This window comes from Hakea prostrata, chromosome 2 (genome assembly GCF_041222555.1).
Source record: "Hakea prostrata isolate BN-2017 chromosome 2, UWA_Hpros_2, whole genome shotgun sequence".
NCBI classification, from domain to species: domain Eukaryota; kingdom Viridiplantae; phylum Streptophyta; class Magnoliopsida; order Proteales; family Proteaceae; genus Hakea; species Hakea prostrata.
Window position 1 is genome coordinate 20,814,886 of NC_142601.1, and position 27,809 is coordinate 20,842,694.

The 27,809-nt window shown below is 39.4% G+C and overlaps 1 protein-coding gene across 4 annotated transcripts in view; it reads right to left on the reverse strand.

Moving 5' to 3' along the window:
- The window catches only part of LOC149024004 (pre-mRNA-processing factor 39-1-like), a 68,946-nt gene extending 49,267 nt beyond the window's left edge, over window positions 1-19,679 (reverse strand). For 2 of the 4 annotated variants that reach the window (XM_089144408.1, XM_089144411.1), the window contains exons 1-3: window positions 19,484-19,678; window positions 18,239-18,745; window positions 8,160-8,263 (exon numbers count right to left, since the gene is read on the reverse strand). In XM_089144408.1, the coding sequence (XP_089000534.1) occupies window positions 8,160-8,263; window positions 18,239-18,725 (591 nt within the window). In that variant the 5' untranslated portion in view covers window positions 18,726-18,745; window positions 19,484-19,678. Of the gene's footprint in view, window positions 1-8,159; window positions 8,264-18,238; window positions 18,746-18,893; window positions 19,041-19,483 lie in introns of all 4 variants that reach the window. The other 2 variants (XM_089144409.1, XM_089144410.1) reach the window with 2 other exon arrangements.
- Window positions 19,680-27,809: the final 8,130 nt, after the last annotated feature.

Sequence of the window (27,809 nt, forward strand, 5' to 3'; positions counted from 1 at the left end):
TTCATGTTGTTGTGATGGGAGGGTGTTCCTCGTCGTGATGATCCGGTGGGGGTGTCATTTACAAATTATGCAGTGGTGAGGAGGTTGGAGTGGAATGTAGTTCAAATTGTGATTGATAATGGCTCCAACTACAAAAGTCGGGTTGAAGATGTGGAGAACTCACGTATCTAAAGTCTAAACATATAGTATTAATTTTCATTTGTAAATACATATATTTACATTACACATAATCACATATACATGTACACTTTATAACTTTGTATTGTGGTTGTGCCTTGTGGATGGGATATAGGCTCTTTTGGACTCCTTGTGCTGTCTGATTGACTTAATGTTGAGGAGATTGGGGTGCTTGTGAGAATACGGTGCAGCTCACATGTTAGACCTTCATATTACCACACCTATGATTGGATGATGGGGACGTGTCGGGGTGGTTAGTGAGGCCGACCCGTTTGCTACTTTGGATAGCTTGGGCTTTGAGAGTGGGTGCTTGGGTATGTTTGTCGGTGGTTTGGGGGGTTCTTTCGTGGGAGGGGAGAGTCGTTGCTATCCTTGTGGAGTTTGGCCATGTGAGGATAGTGTGAGATGCTTGAGTGTGGTGTGTGTTGAGGATGGTAGATCGAACCTCTTAGCACACATATTTGTGCGTGTGGATGCGTTGTCGGTCTCCGGGCAACAGAGTCCTTCAAATCATCACGTGTGGGAGTCTATGTTGCGCTCCCTTGCTGGTGGTGGTTGTTGTTGTTGTCTTAAGTCTAGTATTTAATTTAATTTTCATTATGTTATCACACTATTAGGCTTGCATTAACTATTCCCTTTTATGCATACTTTTTCTTACACGATACTATTTAAATCCCAGTACCATTCGGACAATATTGGGATGAGGAAGATTTGATGGATGTGTCCAGCTGTGTGGAGAGTTTGAACCTCGCTAACAAGCGTCATCCTTATGGAGGTGAGATGTTTTCATTTGATATTCACTTCGTAGTTTTATACTAAGTCATTAACCTAGTGTAGTACTAGTAACTACTAGTACTAACTAGTTATTGTTTTTTCTCTTTATATATTAGATAAGGCTTTTGGGTGCTGGAGCTTCGGTTTTGTGGTGTTGCGGACCGCTCTGGCGTTCATTCATTTATTTCATTATACATTATACATTTAATTATTATATTCTATGATTCTATCTTTAATTTAGTTATTTAAGTATTAAAATGACTTGGAGTCTATGTTTGTTGGGTGGTGGTGGTTTCAATTTGGACGTGATTCACACAACTTGGTAGGATTGGAAGTGCTCTCCCAACATGTTTTGCCGGTTGTGGCGTTGAGCACCTTCAGCCTCATTCACTCAGGGGACCGTTGGGTGTGGGTCTGGGACCTTGTCTACCTCACTATATTGGCCGAGAGGGATCATTTGATGGTGGCGGGGCCCTTCGGTTGGCCTTTTGAGTGGTGTGATGTACGTGTTGTGGTGGGGATGTGAGGGTTTTGGTGGGTGGAGGTCTTCCCTGTCGGTTCGGGGTGGGGGCTGTGTGGGGCTTCTGGCCGGGGCCCTGGGCCGGTCCCTTCTGACACCCTGTGCATCCACCGGTGGGTTTGTTTTTGGTCCGCGGAATGGGTGACTCGGCTCGGTGGTGTGGTGTGATGTGCTGTGGTGTGTGGGGGGATGAGGAGGGTGTGGGCCTCCTCGTTCGTGATCCTGGGGGCCCCCCCCGGCGTGGGTCGGGGGGGGGGCGACCACCGTTCGGAGTCTCACCCACGCGACACGGATTCAGACCATCGGAGCTGCATCTCGAGGCAAAAATGTTTCCTCTCATATTCGAGGAAGGGGAAGGGGAGACGGCATGGCTGGAGCACAGAGGACACGCCATCATATGGGTCCTACCGTCCATCCGTGCCGAGAGCTTGGTGGGATCTATGAGATCGATGAGCATTGATGATACTAGAGACTCCTCCACCTCTGAGGATCCGGATGGCATAGGCCTGCGAGGTCCTCATGTGATCTGCGTGGAGAGTATTGGTTCTACCGAGTCGACTTATGGTTATGGTCCTTTGGTTATGGACCATTGGTGTCCCTCCCGGCTATCGATTCGGGTCGGGCCGGTCGCCCGCTGAGCCTTTGGTTTGGGCGGCCTATGGAGCTATGGTGTCCCTCCCACTATCGATTATCGGGTCGCCCTGCGACCTTATCGGATCCTTATCCTTCTCCTAGTCCCGAGAGCCGGGCGGGTGGTCTTTCATTTGTTGAGCAGATCTTCCACACTATTCCACAGCCCACAAGGCCCACCACCACCAGTCCTTTGGAGATTCACAACTTCCCACCGTTAGGGAATCTTATGCATGTGGATGAGGCCACATCGAGGTGCGTTTTTGACTATGTCCAAAACTATATGGGGCGGGGGCAAACATCATGGGAGTTATATTGTCATTTGTATGGGGTGCAAACGGAAGAGGGAGACCTTGAGGCTTGAATAGAATAGACTTGTAAGCAAGTTGTAAGTTGTAAGTTGTAACTTGTAAGTAATAACAATACAACTTCTTCTCTGATTCATGTACTATATACTTGGAATGTTGGATGTTACATTTTCAGTAGTTTTTTAGTAAACTAGTAGTTATTATAGTGTTTATTATGTTTGAAATAGCTAGTATGCAAAAATCCAAATCAATTTGAGTGCATTTGAGGCTCGAAATTGAGTTTTCAAGAATCAGGAAAAAAGTATCCAGTTTCGGTCGAAATTTCGACCTTTTCCAAGGTCGAAATGTTCATTTCGATCGAATTTTTTACCTCGCTTGAAAGAAGAGTGTTTGAAATCATTCACTAACGAAGTAGTCAAACAAAGAAAGTGGAATTTTGAGGGGGACACTAATGCAATGTAGAATGAGATGGTTGTGTATCAAGAAGGTGGCTAAAAATGTCCTAGGTGAATTAAAAAGAAAACTTCATTCTTATAGAGAGACTTGGTGGTGGGATAGTGAGGTTCAAGCTACCATTAGGAATAAGAAAGCTAGTTATAAGATATGAAAAGAACTAAAGATGTTGAGGACAAGGGCGGAACCAATTTTTTTAAAAATTATATTAATTCCCTTAATTTTTTCAGTTTTTTCTCTTCCCACATGTGAAATATCACTATTCCCCCCCCCCCCAATATTGAGAACAATTTTTAAAGGTAAAATAATGAGTATAAATTTCATTCCTAATTATACACTAACTCCTCAATCCCTATTTATTCTCCCATCTCTTCTCTCTCATCTTTCTTCCTATTTATTCTCTTTTCTTTCTATAAATGTGGGTTAAAGGAAATTTTTGAAAAAAATACCTAATACTTCAAAATGTCATTCCTAATTAGAAACTAACTCCTCAATCCTTGTTTATTCTCTCCTATCTCCTCTCTCCTCTTTCCTCTTTTCTTCCGATTTATTCTCTTCCCTTTCTATAAGCATGGGTTAAGGAAAATTTGGAAAAAATATCTTCTACACAATCATGTACTCTTTCTCTTTCTCAATTTATTTATCGTTTCTCTTTTTCTCATTTTTTTTGTTATTATTTTTATTTGATTTTATATTCTCTGTTTCTTTATTTCTTCTGCAATTTTTATTATTTGATTTTATATTGTGAATAAAATGTATATAATTAGTTACCTTATCGTTTCTCTTTTTCTCTTTTTTTTTGTTATTATTTTTATTTGATTTTTATATTCTCTGTTTCTTTATTTCTTATGCAATTTTTGTTATTTGATTTTATATTGTGAATAAAATGTCTATAGTTAGTAAGGTAACTAACTACCATTGATTTGCATCTCTTACCTTTACAAAAAAAATTGGTTTGCATCTCCTACCAAAGAAAATTTTTGTTTGCATCTAACATTTTAGGGTTGAAGTCATGTGTTTTTTTTTTTTTTTTTTTGCTTTAATTTACGTATATTTGTCGGAAAAACATATCATTATCAATAATGTACCTATTTTTTTTCAAATATGTATGGACCCCACAAAATATATATATATATATATATATATATATATATATATATATACCTATATTTGTCGGAAAAACATATCATTATCAATAATGTACCTATTTTTTTTCAAATATGTATGGACCCCACAAAATATATATATATATATATGGGCCTATTCCTTAATATAATAAAATAATTCAGCAGTGGGACCCCCAATGGGTCTTATAAGAGCCCACACAATATGTATGGCGAAAAAGCATTAGTGTTTCCCCAATGGGAAGGTTATCTGGACTTTCATTTTTCGCCCCCCCCAAAAAAAATGTTGAATCCTGGTTCCGCCCTTGGTTGAGGATCTTCAAAGGTATAGGTTGGCTACAAATGAAGCTAAGAAAATTGCGGGAAAAGCAAGGGAGAAGAAGTATGAAGAGTTATACGGCACGAAGAAAGGGGAAATATATTTATAAGATAGCTAAAATAAATGATAGAAAGAGTAGAGATCTTGAAAAGGTTAAATGTATTAAAAATGGAGATGGTAAATACTAGTATGTGACAACGACATTAAGAAAATAAGGGAAATCTATTTCTCTAGTCTACTAAACGAGCATGCTTCAAGTACCTATGATTCAGATGATTACACTATTCACCAAGGCACCAATTTTCAAACATATATGCGGAAAATTTCAATGTCCGAAGTAAAAGAAACACTAAAAAGGATGAAACTAGGCAAGACATAAGGTCCTGATGAAATCCCAATAGAAGTATGGAAAAGCTTAGGAACCCACAGGCTAGTTTGGTTGACTAAGTTGTTTAATAAGATTATGAGCATAGGGAAAATTCTAAACGAATGGAGGAGAAACATCGTGGTTCTAATTAACAAAAATAAAGTAAATATTCAAAGCTGTAATAACTATAAGGGCATTTAACTAATGAGCCATACTATGAAATTATGGGAGACAGTAATTAAAACTCGCTTCAGACACTTAACCACAATTACAGAGAACTAGTTTGGGTTTATGCCGAGAAAGTCTACAACAGAGGCTACTTACCTAATTAGGAGACATCTGAAAAGGTATAGAGAATGTAGGAAAGACCTTCATATGGTATTTATTGACCTAGAAAAAACTTATGATAAAGTTCCTAGAGCATTAATTTGGCAAGTACTAGAGAATAGAAGTGTTGCAAGTAAATATGTAGACACAGTTAAGGATATGTATGATAGTTCAATGACAAGTGTAAGAATAGTGGGGGGGCAAAGTAATGAATTCCCAATTACAGTTGGGCTATCAACTTTAAGCCCATATTTATTTGCACTTGTAATGGGTGAATTAACCAAAGACATTCAAGACGAGGCCCCTTCGTGTATGCTTTTTGCTGATAATATTGTGTTGATAGATAAAACTTATGTGGGGATTAATACCAAATTAAAATCATGGAGAGCACCTTGGGAATCAAGAGGTTTTAAATTAAGTAGAATGAAGACAGAATATCTAGTTTGCAACTTTAGTCATAATCAGGCAGACGATAAGGTGGTGAAACTTAACAATTAAGGAGATTCCTCAGAGTGATTATTTTAGGTACCTTGGTTCAATCATAAACAAAAGAGGTGATATACAGGATGATGTTTTCCAAATAATTAAAATAGGGTGGATGAAGTGGAGAGGTGCGTCCGGGGTCTTATGTAATCGATGTATTCCATTAAAGTTTAAAGAATTGTATAGGACCGTCATTTGACCAGCTATGATGTACGTTGCAAAGTGTTGGGCTATTAAAAAGAATCATATAGATTAACTTAGTATAGCAGAAATGAGGATGCTAAGATGGATGAGAGAAAACCAAGAAGGATAAGATAAGGAATGATTATATTAGAGTTGATCTGGGAGTTGCTTCCATAAGTGATAAGCTTCGACAAAGTTGTTTGAGCTGGCTGAGCTAGCACGGCCATATTCAACGAAGACGTGTAAACGCCCCTGTACAGAGAAGTGATATAATCAAGATTGAAGGAATTAAAGGAGCTAGGGGTAGACCTAAGATAACCCTCAGAGAAGTGGTGAGAAAGGATATGTATAGTTTAACCCTTGTATCTAACATGGCCTCAAACAGATTTGATTGGAAGGCAAGAATCCATGTAGCCAACCCCATTAAGTTGGGACAAGGCTTGTTGTTGTTGTTGTTGTTACTCATTCTCATTCTTTTATTCCATACCAAACTCATATAACTCAAAGTGTAGTTTTGGGATTTAAAAGAAAATAATAATGGTTTGATGGCATTTTGTAACAAATTGAGGTAATGTGTCCAATAAAAGTCTAACTTTGAGGTGTCATTGCTTTTCAAACATAAAGTGGGTGCCAATGTTTAACGGGCTCTATTTTGGGGTGCTATAACAATTTGGTTCCATGAAATTGTAGATTGGGCAAAGATATTCAGCATACATTTAATCCATAGTACACCTAATGAAGAAACATATTATTTGAAAAAAAAATCAAGAAGAAAACTCAACTTCCTTATAGAATGGCTTCAAAAACACTATAGATCCTTGTCAATTACCTTTTGTAGATGAACTAAGTAGAGCATTGATGCAATGCAGGGGAAGAACCAACAAAGATCCGGCAAAATGCAAGAACAGCAGCAAGGGGTCGAGAGGAGGCAAGACGAGATGCCATATCTCGTCTCAAATCTACAAGAGGGGGTATAAAAAGGGCCTAATCAAGAGAAGATACCAGTCAAACCGAGATCTCAACTCGACCAAGATCTCGGCCAAGATTTAGAATTCTTTGAGTTTCACAAGGCATTCCATCTCAGCTTTTCAAATTATCAAAATCCCACATGACCTTGAACCATGCCCTCAACGTTCAGTTCCATCCACGTACCCTAGACTCATCCACCATGGGAGTCCTAATAGGATCCAACCCCTACCAGATTCGGCACTCTCAAACCAGCCATCTGATATGGCCAAATGCCACATCATATCATCCTTAAGACCTGAATACTAATCCCTTTAAGTTTAATTTTAATCCAACCATTAAAAATGCCCAATACACCCCTTTACCGCCTAGCTCAAAAACATGATTTTGGTCTGTTTTAATTGAAGATCTTACAGGATTAGCCATCAATTAAGGTTGCATCACCAAGTTAGAGCAAGATCTTGGCGAGTTGATGCTTTATTCAAGGCCTGAGGCCCAACTTGAAAGGTCATCTCCCAGAGGGGGGGTTGACGGGGGATGGGACTGACACTTGGTATATAGCCTATTTAGGACTTTTGAACACAGTGGCATAATCAAATTTGTGAAGAAAAAAAATTTTACAACAAAGTTTGGTTTCAAGCCATACGTTAGGACTTCTAAAATGAAGTAAAAGTATAAAATACCATATTCTATGCATAATTTAATCATAGAAAGTAATCAAACCATACATTTCATATAAAGCGACAAAGTAACTTCAACATACAGTAGAAATATTCAAATTACAATAAATTAGTACAGTGTGACTATTGAGTACATCATTCTACATTTGAAACAAAGAATTGTGCATGCACAAAAAACTTGAAGAACCCAGCTACCAACAAAAAAATACAGGAACGATCAAGTGGGGGCAAGATACCTAAAACTCAATCAAGTTATGGGTGACTTGATATGTTGAGCGGGTCAAGTCATGGTCCTGAGTTAAAAGATCTATACAAGAAACCCACCAAGAGCTTAGATCTTTCTCCATTCATCCATCACATCATTCCTAACCTCAGGGACCACCTTCACACACCATCAACTAGGTTAGATCCTAGTTTCACCTTCATCCACTTATCAGATCTCCTAATCGATCAAGATGGAAATTCATCACATTATAATTTCTTCCCAAAAACACTGTGGTGTTCAAGAAACCTATTACCCAAAAAGTTTCAAACTTAATACCATTTTTTTTCATCATCCCTAATACACCCTAAAACCATTAATAAAATAAACCTCCCAATACCTCATCTAGATTCCCCTTTCTCAACCCTCTAAATCCTAACCTAAACGTAACCCACCCCCTTTTAATGTTTTAGTTGGTTCTGTTAAAAGATCCTGGAATTGGTCCTCATTCAATTGAGGGTACTTAAGTAGGTTTGCATAGTGCTATATACTAGAACAATATTCTTGACAATGCGTCCCCCAAAAAAAAATTTTGCTTTCTAGAAAAAGAAAACTATTTTCAATTCAAAGAATGTAAAGAAGATACCTCCGCAACTTTCTCTGTCTCTTCAATGAGGGCAGTCCAAGCATTGAAGTCCAAGGAATTTGCTTTCACTATGCTCCATAGTCGTTCTTCTTCAGCAGAAAGAGCTGGCAACAAAATTCAGGGACAAGTCATTAAAGAAAACTACACAATTATAAAACAATTCAAATTCCAAGAGTTAGGGTAGAAGGGTCTTTTCTTGTTATTTCAGTAAGTCCTAGACTTCTACATAAAGCCTCCAAAATTTAGACGTTGAGTTATGTTTCAATTTCAATTCGCCAAGTCAGGAATCATCCCAATGTAAGGCTGTTTAGCCCTCTATTTAGTATTTGGCTCCTCTACATGGAGGAAATCTCCCACTGATTTATACGATTCAGCCACATGTAATATTCTAATCCAACAGCAGTCGTTGATTTTACCATAGCCCTTGGATTGAATATTACATGTGGCTGAATCCTCAACTCATTGGCTTTCTCCTCTATTTAGAAACACCCCCCCCCCCCCCCAAAAAAAAAAAAAAAAAACCCCACAATAGATGGAATTAACATCAACTTGAAATCTGAGTTTTGTTTATCAACTTCACTAATTTCACTCTAAGATTGTATGATCCAAGTTGAAGATTAGATTAGTAACTTGACGTTTAAAGTCCAAGAGACCTGGGCTACTTGGTGCTTAAAATCCAAAGTGTTTGAAGGTTCTCGGTGGCATGGTTCAAAATCTCAACCTTGATGCCCCAAGTCAATCCCTCTAAAAAGTGAGTTAGGACAATATCGCTGAAATGGGGTGATTTAATTTTGTTGAAATCAAAGACAATAACAGTTGGAAGCATATAATTACAATAAAATTCAGAGATTCAACAAAATCGCTGAGATATTTGAGATTTGATGAGACTCCCGAGATATCCCAGATATTGACGAAAACTCACTGAGGTTTGACTGAGATATATCCAAGATATGACCAATGTAACCAAGATATATGAGGTATGACAAAGATCTTGATGAGATTTGTTAATATTTTCTCTGGCCACATGTCCCACCTTACTTGCCTGAAAAGGCTAGGTATCTCGTGAATTCTCAAACCACACTTGGTGGTTCAATTCCAAGATGCTTGCTGTGGCTGTAGATTCAACCTGCATCACCATCAACCTCATATTCCCCATTGAAGAACAGGCTCTACAATAGGTTAGTGACAGATCCAACCCCCCCCCCCTTCCAACCCCAAGGGAAGGGGAAAAAGACACTCTTCCCCCAAAACCCCAAGAAACCCTCGATCTTCCTAACCAGCCATCAGAAATCAACCAAACATCCTATACTGACACCCCACACCTACCACAGTGACCTTCGGTCTAAACCCAATCTTAATCCCCTCAGCCTAAACCTTGAAAAACCAAAATCTTGAGCCCCTACAATCAAGAAACCTCATATCTCCTAAACTACCAACCCAAACCTGACATTACCTACAACCACAGACTCAATCCAGCTCTCAGCCCAGTCCCCACTCTAAGACCCTAATTTCCCAACTAAAGGATTTAACCCATATTGATGTAACAGGGCCAGCAATAGGATCTTTTCTAAGAATCAGCAGGCAATCTAGGGTTGAAAACCCTGCTGTTCCACAGCAAAACACAATGGACAGCATCTAATAATGCACCAAGTAGATTTAACCATATTGATGTAACAGGGCCAGTAATAGGATCTTTTCTAAGCATAGTTGTCAAAGTGGCAAGGCGACCAAAGCATTTGGGGCCCCGTCTAGGACATAGGGGACAAAGCAGCGCCTAGGCAGCAATAAAGCGACCAAAGCAGTTAAGTCAAAAATTTTCAATATAACTATTTTTAAACTACTTTCCAATACAACTACTTTCTATAATAAGCTAAACAAATATTCAATAGTCACATTCATCTAAAAAAAAGCATTCAAAAATCATAATTATGAAAAATAATTCAAAAAAAGAACACAAACATAAGTTCATCTCATCAAACCATGGTTGTCAAAGTGTTTGCCTAGGCATTTACTGATTAATTGATTCTTGATGTTGAGTATGGCTTATGCTTCACGTTTTGTTGCCGGCAGGGGGCAAAAAATAGGTTCTATGTCACTTTGGGCCTTGGAGTTCCTTTGCAGATTGGTAATCAATTAAGTGGTTAAAAAAAAGCGGTTGAAACCGCTTTGCCGCCTAGGCGGAACCTTTGACAACTATGTTTCTACGAACCAGCAAGGAATCTAGGGTTGAAAACCCTGCTATTCTACAGCAAAACACAATGGACAGCATCTAATAATGCACCAAGTACCCTGTGGTTAAGGCTGGTTTGAGTTCCAAGCCTTGGAGCTATGGTTAGGGAAGTCCAAGGTTAATTGGGGAAGGGTTTTAGGATTCGGTCAGGCTAGGTTTAGGTCTGAAAATTGCAAAAAAAATTATTCTGAATAAACAGAACTTTGAGTTACAGAATTTTCCTTAGCTAGGTATGTTATTTAGGGGTTACTAGGTTAGGGTTAGTGTTGAATATAGGATAGGGGATGGGGATGATGCTCCTAGGTTAGAATGGGAATGGAATGAAGGAATAAGGATGGAAACCTAACTAGGGTTTAGGGTTTTGAGTGAAATTCCTGGTTTTATAGGCTGCCGCAAGTAAACGGAGAAGAAGAAGAAGAGAACTGAGAGATAGGGGCTAGGGAGTGAAGGGGATGGGAGGGATGGGTCTAGGGATGGAAGAGAACTCAGCCGTAGGATCTAGGGGAGGGGAAAGGGTCTGCGATGGGGGTAGGGACTGAATAGAAGAAAAGTAGGGGATGGGGATGGGTAAAGGGTGCCGCAAGCTAGAGGGAGGAGGGGGAGCATTGTTGATGTGAACCAGGGTCTAGGGTTCAGCTGAATGATGTAATGCCTTGATCTAGGCTCACTCCGAGATCCTCTTCAATTGGATCAGCAGTCAGTCAGGGTTTAGAATACCCTATGGTTGAAGGGAAATGGATTGGTTATAGGGTTCTAGGGTTAGGTTTGGCTAGGCTTATGGGTCTAACATTTGAAGAATATAGTCTGAAACCTTGCTATTTTACTAATTTCAGAATTGGATAGAATTAGGCTTTTTAGGGTTTGGGTCAAGCTAGGGCTTAAGCCAATTGTTAACGGGGTTCTAGGAAAAGCTAAACGCAGATGGATTCTAGGTTTGGATGAAGAATGAGAGAGATCTAAGGTTTTGTAGTTTTAGAGTTAGGGTTTCCTAATCAAGAAGATGAATTGCAGGAAATTTTAGGGTTTAGGGGGAGGGGAAGGGCTGAAACTATAGGTAGTGGAAGGGGAGGGCAGTCGGAATCCTTAAGGGGAAAGGCCTAGGTCAAGTAGTTAAAGAACTCTTGAGTCTTGGAATGGGACTGCCACACTGGTTTTGCATTTCTGAAAATCCCAGAACTGCCACAAGTTCTAGAGGAAGAAGAAGAAAAAAGAGGGGGAGGGGCAGGGATTAGTATTATAGAGTTGGGGAAGGAAGGGGGTTAAGAAATTAGGGCTGGGGGAGAGTTGTTGTTGATGCCGCAGGATTTGTTAGGGGGAGGGGATGATTCTCAATGGGTGGAAGAGGCTCCAATGGCAGAACCTAGGGTTTTAGGACGGGGGGAACTTCCAGATGAGGGAGAAGAAGGGGGAAAGGGTTGGAATGGTGATTGGTTTGTACTTACATAAAGATGAATAAGGCTGCTGAACTTGAAGATGGTTGCTGTGATCTCAGAAGAACTTCTGAATAACACTCTCTGAAGTAGCGGCAGGCTCCTCTAGGAACCCACGATTTCCTTTGGTTGCCTTCAAACCCAATCATAATTTTATTCATCAAATCAAGATGCTGTTTACAAGGTTTGAAGGCTTATTTATTCATAGCCTACCAAAAGAAATTAGACTAGGAGTCAACTTTAGACAAGAAATTAGACTTCGACTCTAACTTGCAATGCAAATCAAACTAAAACTCTCAAGACTTTTAACTCACACAAGGAACCTTCATAACCAACTCTAGAGAATTCCAATTTCAATTTTAAGAGTAGATGTTGGTTCCTTGCAAGCACTAGAACAAACCCTAAGGATTCCTTCAACAACTAGGAATCCAACCCTAACAAGGACTCTTTAATAACTTGCAAAATAATGACTTAAATTCCAAAATAAAAATAGATTTAAGGTCCCACAAATAAACTGGACCTAATGGAACCTTAATTTTGACTAAACTGAAAATCTGCAGAAGTACCAAAATACCCCCGGTGTTGGCCAAAATTCTGTGTTGCTGGTAGGGCCATAGGACACTGGTAAGTCCTTTGGGACCTCACAAGGTGATCTTGGATTTGGTTTACATCAGTTGTGCAAGGGTTGGGAGAGTGGAATGGGAAGGGAAGGGGGCTGGGGTGTTACTTACTAGTTATGGGCTTGAACTGCAGAATTCTTGAAGATCTAAAGCTGCCGCAGGCTAGAAGATGAGGAGAGTTGCTTGAATTTGCAGAATTGAAAAGCTTATCAAATCATGGGGATCCTCCTTGGATCCCATGACAGACTTCCAAACTCAGTCTTTTTTATCAATATTATCAAGTCTGAATTCTTACAACTGAAATGGCTTATTCATAGCCTTACATGAAGACAATTTAGAATAGGATTTCTTCTTAATCTAAAGCTCTACTTAGCAACTAGAAGAAGAGTTCTAATTAGAACTCCTAACAAGAGACTTGCACAAGTAACCTATCTACTCAAATAAGGAATCCAGATGAGAATGGAATCCCTACTTGGACTCCTAAACACATCAGGACTCTAACTACGGACTCAATTGAAAAACAAAAGTAAATTCTAACTCCTGAAATTATGGGAATCTAACTAGACCACTCTGGCCTCGAGGGAGTTGTAAAATGACCAAAATACCCCTCAAGTAATTCAACCAGCTCTTGGTGCCGCATGCTTGTGGGCTAATTTTAGCCCTAAAATACACACTGCCCTATGGTTGCGAATCGTGGATTGATACTATCACACATCTGAAGAAGCCACACCATAAGCCTCCCCCTAAGTTTTGGTTTGAACCCTAAACCCATATCAACCCACTAGCCTCCGTATTCAATTGTGAGTCCTTCAATCACATCCCATTATTCTTCAAATCTAAACCCTTAACACCTCATCAAAGATCATCCCATACACTGTTACCAAATTGCCCTAAAACCCTCACTTTTCATCCCATTTTAGCTCGTTCTGTACCATGCTTTGGTAATCCAGCCCTCACTTAACTGATGCTACATTAGGTTGACTCTCCCAGCTCTAATGCTAGCCATGACATATAGTTGGATAATCTTATTCTTGTTTTCCTGTCCTCGTCTTCTAATAATTTGCGTGGTTGGGCAGTGAATCAAATTTCAAACTCAGATTCAACTATATAGTGTATCAGAAAATTCCAAGACTCCAGTTTCCCACTTGGCGAACCACCCCTGTGCTGAAACACGACATATTTCGCAGGGGCACAAGCATGGTGGGAGATCTCACTTGCACATCAAGCAAAAGCAGTTCCAAAAAAGAAACCCCATTGCTCGAAGTTCATGAAACAAGGAAGTCCCAAAATTACAACACAAGAAAAAGCAAAGAAAATTTTCGTTGGACAATGAAGCACGAGCATATACATTTCAACTACATCCAACATAAATACTCGAACACAAAGAAGTACGACCATAATAACTTGTCCAAAGTTCAAAAGAAAAATTGGGCTCGAACATAAACAAAAGAGATTCAAAGTTCATCAACATTCAACAAAAAAGAGAAAATCAAGCTGGGGCATCTTTTTGAGAGGGAGCATCCTCTTCAACCGATTCCTCGCCATCATCAATGCTCGACCGATCTTGCTCGTCCTCTGAATCCTCCGGAGCTGGGTCCCAATCCGAATCTAAAAAAGGCTGAAGTTCAACCGGCACGCCTTTGGGGAAGGGATCCTTATCTACAGCCCATTCAGGTCGAGGAATGTTCAGCTCGTCAAAAATACCAGGATCTATGAACTCTTTAAAGGCAAAGGTATCAATGGTTGGATGGTGAGTAAGCACATCCCTGTACCCATACTTCCGACCATAGTTGAAGCCCGGAACTGCCACCTCGGCTATGAACTTCAAACAGCCCTGTGTACATACCCAACGCTTGATTATCTCATGGCGCAACTCATCAGACGTATCATCAAAGGAACTTGGCACAGACCGAGCAACTTTTGAACGGAGATCCTCCAATTCAGTTCTAACAGAAGACCTTTCTTTAATAAGAGCCTCAAGCTGACTTGATTTCTCTGCCAATAGTTTATCCCGATCTCTTAAATCCTGTTCCAAAGACTTAACATGCTTGGACGTAGCCTTGGCCGACCCCTCTAACTCGGCCACTTTTACTTGTAGAACAGCCTCTTTCTCTTCCAAGCCATCTACACATGACATACAAGAAGTAAGCTCGGACTCTTTCTTCTTCAAACTATCTTTGCAAGAGTGCAAAGACAAGTGATCCTGACGACCCCTCTCTAAGCACGACCCCAATACCTGCGTCAGGTTGCAAAGCATTCTACGAGAAACAAAATAAGGAAATTAGGAATTAAGGTCCAAATAAAGAAGAAGAAAATTGGAAAAGTTCGGAGCTTACTTGGTCGCCACATCATATCTACAGAGAGGATTCAACTCTTCCATATATTTTTGGTCGACCGGAAAAAGCACGTTCGAGAGCCATTCTTTCTCAACCGAAGTACCGGTCTGATTGTTGCACAAGCAACTAGACTCTGTTGTCAAAGACCAATTCGGGAGAAGCAAAGGAGGAAGGGGAGAACCACTGCGTCTAGAGCTTGTCGCCACGTCTCGAGCAGATACACTTGGAGATTTTGGAGGAGCCAACGATTCTTTTTGAGTGGCTTCTTCACTGGAGGGGCCTTCAGTTCGGGATCTTTTCTCGGCTCCCTCGACCACTGTCGTGGCAGATCTTTTGGGTGATCGAGGAGGATGACCAGACCCTGAAGCACCTTTGGACTTAGTTGATCTCGACCTATCAGGCTTGGCCGCATGTTTCACGGAAACTTCTTTGATTTTGGAGGCGACAGCTTTGGCACAGACACCTAGACTCAACAACACTACAAACAAGATGGACAACACGATTAAAGCCGACCACCAAGAATAGCATCAATGAAAATAAATAAACAAAACTTACTAGGCAAAAAACCCCAAAAAGACAAGATCTCTGGATGCTCGGGACAATAGCCATTGACAGCTCGAAAATTTTAATTGTCAAAAGGAATGCTCAGGATCCACTCCTTTGCTTGTTCTTCGGGGGGAGAAAGGTGAGGAAGTTTGTTCGACTTCTTAAGCAAAGATCGGCTCTAAGAGGTCGGAAAGGAAGAAGTACGGGAAGTCCGAACATAAAAGAATTTAGGACGCCACCCCTTAGTATTTGAAGGCAGGGTCCCATTGACTACAAAATTCCCATTCCATCTAGACTGACGGGAAGAACGTTTTGATAGGTAATACCAACCCGACTGCTCCATCTTCTTAGCCATAAAGAAGTGTAAAAATAGAGCAAGGGAAGGTCGAACACTGACCTCAGGTTGTTGGCAAAATCCCCAAAAATATATGAAATTTCTCCTACTGTTCGGGGCCAACATTCCCAGGCAAATGCCAAAATGGCAGAGAATATCTGAGAAGATAAGATGAAAAGGAAGTCTAAACCCACTCTTTAGGGAGTCCTCATAAAGAACGAACTCCCTTGGACGACAGATATTAGCTCGGTCAGTTTTGGAGGGCACTCACAGGACAAACTCAGAGGGAATATCATACTTCAAACGAATTGCCTTTAACTTATCCTCAGTCATCTCAGAAGTCCTAAAAGGCTGGACCTGACTTATTAGGGTCGAACTCTATGTGGTCGGGAAAAGGTTTCTTTGCTCGCTCGGCTTCATATTGATCGGGAGTCGAGGTGTCAATCCACTTCTGCCTAGCTGCTTTGAACTTTCCTTGAGCACTGAGTCCCGAGCTTTGGGCAAGAACGGAGGAAGGTTGAGACTGAACATCAGGTTCCTCACAAAAATTCCTAGAAGGTTCCCTAGAAGAATGGGAAGGGTTCATACTATCGGCACTCCTTCGATCGGACAATGATCGACCACTACTTATATGGTCGGACTGTGTTCGATCACTAGAGGATGGACCAGATTCCAATCGACCACTAATACTAGGGTCAAAATTTTCTATCCTACCCAAATAACCATGAGAAGAATCAGAAGTACCCATGGAAGAAGGACGAATGTGGGGTCTCCAAGTCACTGTTTTCCTCCCAACCATAGAACACTGAGAAAGGGGTAGGTAAAGTCTACGGAAATAGAAAACAAACACAGTACAGAGGCAAAACAAAAGACAAGAGAAAAGAAAAATACTGCAAAAATAGCAAGAATAAAGGAGACATTATGAAATGCTAAAGGTATACTAAACAAGAAACAAAGAAAAAAGATGAGTTGAAGAAACTTATTGTTGGCAAAGAGAAATGTCGCAGAAGAGTAATGGAGATACTTAAATATCCTATTTAGATTCTAATCTAAAGGGGGAAAAGGAGGGGAGATCTAAAGGCTCACAAAGTGAGACTCTTAAAATCCTAATGATTCTGATCAAGTGAATCATAGAGGCCATTTTAACATCAAGATCAATGGTTCACATTGCAGAGAGGAGTAGCCCTTAGATTTATAGCCACGTGGAAAGATTATCATTAATTCAAAAACAACAAAAATAACTTCACGTACACGTGGCACAAGGACGGACGGCTTTGGAAAACGTGCAGCACCCATTACGTCAAATCAAACCGTCATGCCTTCAATTTGTATTCTCGAGGAAGTCTTCAAGTAATGAGTATAAAATTTTTCTCACGACATAATGATGGAAGATCAGGAGTCTCATAAACCAAACATTTAAATGTTCAGGTATAAGAGACTGGAGGACTTATGTTATGGTCGGACTTATCAAACCGGATTATATGGTCGAACCTAGGATATCCGGACATATGGTCCGACCATATAATTGTGATCGAGTCCTTATCAATCTTCGCCAATTATTATTCGAATAGGGTTTGACTTATGAAAGAGAGATACACTCCAAGTACAACTCTATAACAGAAACTCCTTTTATGAATCAACTTACAAATCACTATATAAAGAGGTATGGTTGTCATCATAAGGTATGCACTCTTGAGTTATTGAATACATTGAGATATTGAGTTTGCTTCCTTTGTTCGTCGGAGACGAAACTCGACCACACCGGTCGAGCACGTTTTTGCAGGTTCGAGAGGTTGACCAGGAGAGACCGAATTCTGCTACACCACTACCCAAAGAAGGCTCTTTCAACAATCCACAACCAGTGAGGAATCTTAAGCCCTTTTTTGATTAACTAAACATAGGAAACCTTCAAACCTACTTATTCACCACCCTAAAGCCTCATGAGGTGTTTGGGAAATTTTTGTTTCCCTTTGAAGGTTCAGCATATCTGTAGAATCTTTCCCCATACCTTTTCTTCTAGGGCTTAGTGCCTTTTTCATCCTAATAACTTTCTCAAGACAATAATATGCACGGTTCCCACCGTCACCATTTCATAGCATTAATCAAGAGCCAAAAACAATCATTTAAGCTTCACCATCATGACAAATAACCACCTTGATGACAACAGGCACTAAACAAAACAAAGGACCCAGCAAAGATAATGTACATCACACAGGCTAAACAGAGGGATCATCACAAACGGGGGGAAATATGATGAAATAAACAAACACAAGTGTAATACGTATACATGCACGTACATAAATGTGTGCATGTGTGCTCTCCTAGCTTAGAAGTCCAAAGCTATCTACTCGGACAAATAAATTTAGTCGTCCAACATGAATTGAAGGCCCCCAATTTTATGACATTAAGGTAGATAACAGCCAGGAGGTTCACTTAGTGTATTACCCACACAAGTAGAGACCCAGTACAAGTTAACAAAATTCTATGATATACATGTCAAGAAGTTTCTATTCAGATAGACACGTTAAGCTCATAGAATCATGGTTATGCGTCAGAGACCAGAGAAAGGCTTGCAATATGTACCAGAACTCTCTTCATAGGGTTGTTCAGCAGCTCTACCAGCATCAGTTGAAGCATTACCATTTTCACCATTTCCTGTATGAGTAAAATCCCTCACTTCAACAACACCATTGCCATTTACTGAAGAATCATGACCAATCATTTGAGTTGAATCTGGTACTACATTCTCCTGGCTGATAAGATCCCCAGAAGAATTTTCTGCAGTGACAGCTGGCTTTGACTCATTTAGTGATGTAACAGGAGGTTCATGGTTAACAGAACTAGGATCTGTGCTGCATGCATTTCCATCAGCTGAACCATCTGGCAAGGGATACACAGTATCTGTTGGACCAGACTCCGCATTCATATCCACAGCAGCCCCAGTGGCGTAAGCAACATCGTCCGGAGTAACATTTGTGCTCAGAGCTGAGTACCCTGTAGCATTATAGCCTGTAGATGTGTATTCCATGGCAGTTGATGCTTGAGCAACCACAGTTTCACTGTCCCCCATTGCAGTTTACTATTTTAAACCTGCACATTGAGTTTAAAAGCTGTAAGATTACAAACACTTAATTTTCAATAACCACTCCAACCCATTAAGAGAGAGGTAGAAAAACAAAATACAACCCACAGTTAAGAATGTTTTCACATAAGAAAGTAAATGATGCAAAAAGTTTACAAATTGGCAATTCCTTCTCTTTTTCCCGCCTCATTGAAACATGTGCTGCCAATCTACTATCACTAGAATGAATTCCCACATAAAGGTGTATCTATCGGAGTGCACCAACAAGCTTGCCACTGAGTAGATTAAATTATATCCCTAAAACTTCAAAGGAAGTGGAAGATGAATGAACAAGAAAATCAACCCTAGTTCCACTGAAGAATATCTAGGGTAGAAAAATCGAAACCATAAAGTAAGGACAATGGAAAAGAATTAGCTAAAGTAAGTGAAGCATAAACTTCTTTCGCCAGCAAGAAAGAAATGATTCAGATCCAAGAACGAATGGGCAACGGCACAGCCTATTTTCCACGACTAAATTGACAGAAAAAAAAAATAGAGCAAAACCCTAGTCCAAATTGTGCCAAAAGAAAAAACCCCGGAAGGAAGAACCTTAATCATGAAAACATTAACTGCCATTTCATCAAGTCGAGAAAACAGGAACTTGAAAGACGAAATAACTGGGAAAAAGAAGAAAAAAAACTTCCACGGTACAAAGAGGAAAAACAAACAGAGAGCAACACTACAAAGCAGCGTTAAAAGATACTTACTTGCGTGAAGGAGAGACAAATTGATACAGGAGAAACAACGAAGAGTAAATAACGGAAGACGAAGAAGAGAAGAGAGTTGTCTACCTCCTCAATTGAATCGCAGTATTGGATTTTAAAGGGGAAACGGAAAAGAAAGCAGTGAAAACAAAGGGAGGGAAAGACGTAGGGCATACAAACTTTCTCGAGTACGTGATTTACAATTTGCTATTTGGAAATTCTCACGAAAATAATAATTTTAGAGATTTTTACGTAAATAGTCCCTTTAATTGGGCTTATACTCAAGTTGGGTCCTCATCAGCACTAAAATTGCGTCATGTTTAGCTAAAACAAACGCCGTTACATGAACGTTGATGTCCAACATGAAATGACCATAATACCTTCATTTTAATAAAAAAAGGATAATTACTATTGTCCCTGTATTTTGATTTTATTACTACTGTATCCCCTATACTTTTAAAATTATTAATCCAACCTTTAACTTTGTCTACAATTACTAATGCCCCCTTAGTTTACTAGTGGTGTGGCATCTTTATATTTTTCAAAAAACCCCAAAATACCCTTATACTTAACTCTTTACTTATTTACTCTTTTGTCAAGTTACAATATTACCCTTAATTAACTGTGGAAAAAACAATAACTATAATCCGTTTTATTTTTTAAAAAAAACCACCACATAAAGAAAGAATGATTGAATAAAACTCAAATAAAAACCGAACAGGAATGAAAATCGAATTCAACTCAAATTGGAAATTGAATATCACCTAAAATATTTTCAACTTAATCATCAACTTCACTCACTTCGTTAATTTCGTAAAGAATAGGATTTTATTAGTAATAAAATCAAAGTATAGGGGGCAACAGTAATTATCCATAATAAAAAAATATAAAATTTTAATTTTAAGACCTCCCAAATGCCATATTCCCAAACAACTAGGGGTGTCAACGGTTCGGGTTGGGCCGGTTTCGGGCCGAAAAACACTCAACCCAAACACGGCCCATTAAGAAAATAACGGTTTCGGGCGAGTTTCAGGCCGGTGCGGTTCGGGTTCAGGCTAACTAACGGTTAATGCTAACGGTTTAGAATTGGGTTTACTAACGGTTTGGGTTCGGGTTTACTAACAATGTGTTTTGAATAGCTTGTTGATATGTGAAATTTATCAAGAGTATGTGAACACATATAAATATTAAGTTATCTCCAAGTCTTTTGTGTTAGGTATTCAAAACCAAAAACCTTTTTTTTTACAAAGAAATAAAACTTATAGAACTATTATACAAAATAAAGCTAACATTTTGATGAATTTTAATGGGTTGTCTCTACTTATTTTCCTCCCCCTTCTTGACACTTGTAAAAATGGATCAAAATAAAACATAAAAAGATTTTCAAATGATAATACAATTGCTAAATATTTACTAAGCCCATCTTCCAAATGGCGAAAGCTTTGACAAGCTTGTTGTTTGCATATTCCAAAGCAACACAATTAAGGAAAACAAATGGATATTTGGGGTTTTCTTGTTTTTTACATTTAAATTTAAGTTATTTTATTTCTTTATAGCGGGTTTAACGGGCTGGTTTGGGTTGGTTTCGGGCCAAACGGTTCGGGCTAGCGGGTCACACACGGGCTGGCCCGGCCCAGCCCGAACCATTGCGGACTGAGATTGTTCAGCCCAAACACAGCCCATTAAGCTTCGGTTCGGGCTATAGCGGGCCGGTTCGGTCCTGTTTTAACAATTCGGGTTAGGTTTTGACACCCCTACAAACAACTATGCAAGTGGGTGAAGGGACCATGTTCTTCCTTCACCGCACTGGAAACCACCAACCACCACCGCAGGACCATGCTAATACTCCTCTAAACAATAGCATTCTTTCAAGGTCCCAAATGAAAAAAAGACAAACTATTGCAAGTATTGCAACTTTTCTATCTGCAGCCCTTGCAGCCTTTCTTCCTGATGACCCAAGACCAGTAGAACCTCCATACTATAATTGGGCACAATTAGATAAACTTTCAATTTTTGGAATAGTTGTTGAACAAGAAACTCCTCGATTTTCTTCTTTCTTTCTTTTTTTGTCTGTTATCCATTGCCCTGCAAATAATAGAATTATGGTCCAACCCTAACAAGAACTTGTTTATTCGGAGAACCCTAACTTTAGAAAAACCATTTGGAAACCCTAGAAAATCCAAACACACGCGTAGACTTTTTATTTATTATAATTTTTTTTTTTTTTTGTGGTGGGTTTTCAACGGTGTGGCCAGTGTTGGGTGATTCGGCAAATGAAGGTAGAAGATGGGTGACATATATGATTTTTTGGCTTTTGCAAATAGGGTATGGCGAAAAAATTATACTCTAGGTTTAGGGTTCAACTTTGCAATATGGTTTAAATTAATGGGCATTTGAATCATTTTAACAAATATGGAGTAATGTGGCTATGCTATGAATTTTACTAACGGTCTCAAATGGCCTTTAACAATGCTGGACCCATAAATGATTTTAACAACAATAGAAACCCAACCCGAGTTTAGCCCCAATTGAAGTAACTTCAACATAAAATTTTCATAATTGTATTCAAGAAATAGAAGGTTGCCGGTGGTCCCTGTGCTTAGGCACAGCTAAGGGTGTCAATTGTGTACCGATATCATTTTATAGTACCGTACCACACTGTTTTCAAGTTCGATATGGTATGTATCGAAACAGCTTTTTGGAATTAGATATGGTATGCTTTTAGTTTTATGTAGCATACCATCGGTATATACCAAATTACCGTATACCGAATTTGACCCTTTAATCGAAGTTGAGTTGGGCCCAATTTAAGGCCGAGTCCATCTTGACATTATTCTTGAAAAATACAAATCTAGTGTAGCCCACGAGCTGAAAATCATATTTCAACTACAAAATTATATTTTTTAGCAAGAAGAATAAATAATGTCTCTGGTCACCACTTTCATATCTTTCCAGAGATTTTGTAGTTGCTAGTTCTTGGGAATTAATGAAAGGTTTTAGGAAATAAGAGGAAGGTGAAAGAAAAGGGAATAAGAAAATGATAACGTTAATATGCTCTAGTCAATACGTTAACTTGTTGTGGCAATATTACAAATTAGAAGATTAAAAGAATGGGTTTCACTACCTCTATCATACAAGTACTTTAGAGACACCATGATCTATAGTAGAGAGACAATTTCAGTTGCAGATGTCAAAACGAATCTTCCAAGTAAACAGAAAATTGATGATGAATTTACATCAACCAAATCTGGGGGTGTTGGTTTGACGTTTTGGAGTAGAACTACTCAGATAAATTCAAATACTGACAAGAAGAAATCTAGGTCAAAATCAAAGAACAAAAACTTGATCTATAATTACTACAAGAAAAATGAGCATATTAAATTTGAATGTTGCAAGCTTCATAACAAATAGAAAGCAAGTGGTGGTGCCAATCAACCAAATAAATAAAACTCTACAAAGGCCAGTGTTGCTGAAGATGGGAGTGATTTTGAGATGTTATTGGTGTTTGATGACAAAGTTAGATTACAAGAAGAATGGATCATTGATTCTGGGTGTTCCCACCATATGTGCCTTAACTGTGAGTGGTTATTTACTTACAAATCTTTTCGAATTGAAGTTGTGTTGATGGAGAATAATTCTCCTTGTAATACAATTGGGAAGGGAAATATCATAATTTAGGATGCATGATGATATTATCAGAACTCTAACTGATGTCTGGCACGCTCCTGAGTTGAAGAAAAATCTCATTTTTTAGGCACCTTTGATACAAACGAGTGCAAATACACAGCTAAACGTGGAGTCATGAAGGTCAGTAAAGGTGCCCTCTTATTAATGAAATGAAATAAAGTTGGCAATTTGTATGTCTTGCAGGGTACTATAGTTCACTGGATCTGTTGCAGCAGCTTCTTCAGTTTATGATTCAGATATCATAAAATTATGGAACATGAGATTAGGCCATAAAAGTGAAGTTGGGATGGTTGCATTAAACAAAATGGGTCTATTGTGTGGTCCAAGTACAAGAAAAATGGAGTTTGTGAGCATTGTGTGTTCAAGAAGCAAAAGATAGTGAGTTTCAGTACTGCTATTCACAGGACCAAAGGAACTCAGGACTACATTCATTTAGATTTGTGGGGGCCATCCAAGGTTCCTTCATAGGGAGTTGTTATTAGGTATTTGCTTACCTTTATTGATGATTTTTGTAATGTGAGGAATTGCTCATCTAAAAGTATATTATTCACAAGACCCTAATAGGGTATTTATAGTTACAACCTAGTTAAGTCCTATACTAAGTTGGAAAAGAAAATATAGAAATAAAACTCTAGACTTATGAGGAAACATAATCCTATTCTAATTAGGAAACCTCAGTCCATGTTTTCAACACTCCCCTTCAAGTTTGAGCATAGATATTTATCATGCCTAACTTGCTCATAATGTAATTGAATATCTTCGTGCTCAAGCTCTTTGTAAGCACATCAGCCCGTTGCTCATTTGAAGTAACAAAGGTGATATGGATCAGCCCAGCCTCAAGCTTCTTTTTGATGAAATGTCTGTCAATCTCCACATGCTTAGTCTTATCATGCTGTACTGGGTATGAGCTATGTTGATTTCTGACTTACTATTTGAGTATAACTGTATAGGAACTTCCAAATCTGTCCCAACTTCTTAAAGCAGCCCTTTAAGCCATGTACCTCACAAATGCCTTGAGCAATCGCCCTAAACTCGGCCTCGACACTAGACCGTGCAACTACAGCCTATTTCTTGCTTTTCCAAGTCACAAGGTTACCTCCTACATATACACAATACCCAGAGGTAGACCTCCTATCATCTGGACATCCTGCCCAATCTGCATCTGTATATGCCTCAATCTTCAAATCCATGAGCTGAAATTAAAATTCCTTTTCCTGGAGTAGTCTTCAAGTATCTCAAGATCCGATATACTGCTTCCAAATGTGAGGAATATGGATAATGCATATACTGGCTAATAAGACTAACTGCAAATGTGATGTCAGGTCTAGTGTGAGATAGATAGATCAATTTCCCCACTAATTTTTTATACCTTATCTTATCAATTGGTTCTCCTTCCTTTGCCTTCAAGTATAGGTTAGGCTCAATAGGAGTCTTAGCAGGCTTACATCCTAGCATTTCAGTTTCCTCAAGAAGATCCAATGTATACTTCCTCTGGGATAGAGATACACCACTAGTAGAATATGCCAACTCTAAACCTAGGAAATATCTTAGTTTTCCTAGATCTTTGATCTCAAATTCAGTTCCCAAAAAAGTCTTTAATGCTGAAATCTCATCCTCACTACTGCTTGTGATCACAATATCATCCACATATACTAAAAGTATAGTAGTGTGGCAACCATCTCTTTTAATAAATAAAGTGTGGTCTGCATTGCTCTACTTATAGCCATTAGATATCTTTGCCTTATGGAACCTTCCAAACCACGCTCTTGGAGATTGCTTCAGCCCATATAAAGCCCCCTTTAATTTGCGCACTTTCCTATAAGCCTCTGTAGTAGAATACCCGGGTGGTATATCCATATATACATTTTCTTGGAGTTCTCCATGCAAAAATGCATTCTTCACATTTAATTGTGTAAACTCCACTCTTTATTAATTGCACATGAAATAATAGTACGAACTGTGTTCATCTTGGCAACAGGGGCAAATATCTCCTGGTAGGTGCCATAAGTCTGAGTGAAACCTTTGGCCACCAATCTTGCCTTATACTTTTCAACAGTCCCATCTACCTTGTACTTGATCACAAACAACCATTTGCACCCAACAGTCTGCTTTCCTATGGGCAAATTCACCAAGTCCCACATTTTGTTTTTTTTTTCAGAGCTTGTATTTCCTCCTTCATAGCATCTTTCCAGTTTGAGTGAGATAATGCCTTTTGCCAAGTGTTAGGAATAGAAGTAGAGGACAAAGAGAAAATAAAACTTTAAAATTTTGGAGATAGAGACTGATATGAAACACAATTGGAAATAGGATGTTTGGTGCAAGTTCAAGGCTACTTTCTTAATGCAATTGGTAAGTCTAAAGTAGGATTAGAAGAAGGGTCAAAGATAGACTCACCTGGAGGAACGGATTGTTTAGGGTCAGGAACCAAAGCTTTTGACTGGCTTGGTTCAGAAGGGATCACTTGTTGCTTTTTTTGATAGGTCTTCAGAGGTCTAGTCTCCCCCTGTATATCATCCACTAGTTGTTCCTGTCCGGTCATTCCATCTTCCAAAGGAGGATCATCTATAGGAATCTCAGGAGAAATATCGAAAGGAGGAATCAACATTGGAACCTCTTCACTAAAACTCTCCCCCTGAAGAGGTGTAGGGGGAAAAATGGGAATTTGTTCCTGGAACACAACATCCATAGAGACGAAAAAACAACGAGAACTAGGATGATAACACTTATACCCCTTCTGTGTAGGAGGATAACCCAAGAAAATGCACTTTAACCCACGATGATCTAACTTTCCATGAACATGGTGGTTCCGGACAAAGGCAACACATCCAAAAACCTTAGGTGAGACTATAAAGACTGTTGTACCTAAAAGAACCTCAAGGAGACAGCGTTGGTCTAAGACTCGGGAAGGCATTTGGTTAATTAGATATGCCGCAGTAAGAACGGCTTCACCCCAAAACCGAAGAGGCACATGCATAGAAAACATAAGGGAACGTGCTACCTCAAGTAGATGTCTATTCTTGTGTCGGCAACCCCATTTTGAGGTGGAGTGTCGATGCAACTAGTTTGGTGTATGATGCATGGTTTGCTAAGTAGGAAGGAAATGCGCCACCCAAGTACTTAGTCCCATTATCCGTACGAAGGATTTTGACTGTCGCCCCAAACTGAGTCTTAATCATATCATGAAAATTTTGAAAGCACGAGAAAACGTCACTTTTTTGGTGAAGTAAACCCATGTGATCCTAGTACAACAGTCGATAAAGGTAACAAACCATCTATGACCAGATACAGACATGATTCGAGAAGGACCCCACACATCAGAGTGAATGACTGAAAAAAGAATTTTACTACGATTATATGAAATAGGGTAAACATGCCTTGTAACAACCTCCGTAATTCTAACTCGAGATCCGTATTGCAGGTCCGAGAACCCGAAGGTCTAGTCGGGTAAGTTTGTGGGGTGTCCAAATATAAGTCCATGATCCATACCCTGAACCCATGGATCTGGATCCTTTGTCTGAAGAGCCTGCCTTGCTTGGTAGTTGGTCTTCTAGAAGTCAAGTGTTGTCGGAAGATGTCCGAAATGAAGGTAAGATCTCCCCCATCTCTTCTTTAGGGCTAGGTTGTACTTGGATATCAACCCCCTAGCAAAAGCACCCTTGTATGGCAAATTACATGGGGGCGGTTGCTAGTGGCGGTCGATTAAAACCAAGAGACCGCCTGGGGCGACCGCCCGGTCTGTTTTCTAGGTTTTGCCCTATTTTGCCCCTGACTTCTATAAAAGGTAACCCTCGCCCAACTTACGAATATTTTATTCGTGGTTACCGTTTTTGGAGGTCAGACGGCTGCGGAGAAGTGCCGAAAGTGGATCTGAAGTGCTGGCAGTGATCTGGAGATCAGTCCTTCCCTTTTTTTGGTGTTCTGAAGTGAGGTAATGGATTCACCCTTTATCCTTTATCTCATTTGTCTTTCAATTTCGTGTTAACCCATCCCCTCATCATTGTGTTTACCCTTTTGATTCAATTGTGACTCTCTTTCCAATCTTCTTGAGGTGATTCATCCGAAAACGAAACCCTGCTTTCGTGAAAAGGATAATCCAGTCAGGGGAGAGTTCTGTGTAATCCAATGATGGTAATTGTTAGGATTCCTTCACCCTTTGGCTTTAAGAGTGTTAGATTTGAGATTTAGGTCATGATCACTTGAAATCCGGATTGAAAACGGGTGATCAGAAGATTGAGTTTCGGATTGAAACTCTCTGTTTTTGGGGCGGTCACTAGTGGCGATCGCTCAACCTAAGCGACTGGCCCAAGCGATCGGCTGGTAAACAGTGACCAAATGACTTTTGGTTTTGATCCACCTTGATTCAATTAACTTATATATTATTGTAACCCTATGTTTAGGTATACTCTGTTTGGAAAGAAAGTCTTGTAATAGTTTACGGATCTCTTTTTACGGACAGTTTACTTATATGTAGGTAAGGACATTCAATCCTATCTTATGAATAGACTTGAACATGCTAGTCCAGTGTCTGTTAGAATTAGTATTTCTTTATATATGCTGCTGTAGTCATGTCTTATATATTAATCTTGTTATATTACTGCTGTTTGTCTTGTTTACATATATACTTTGTTGGTTATGATTGTAA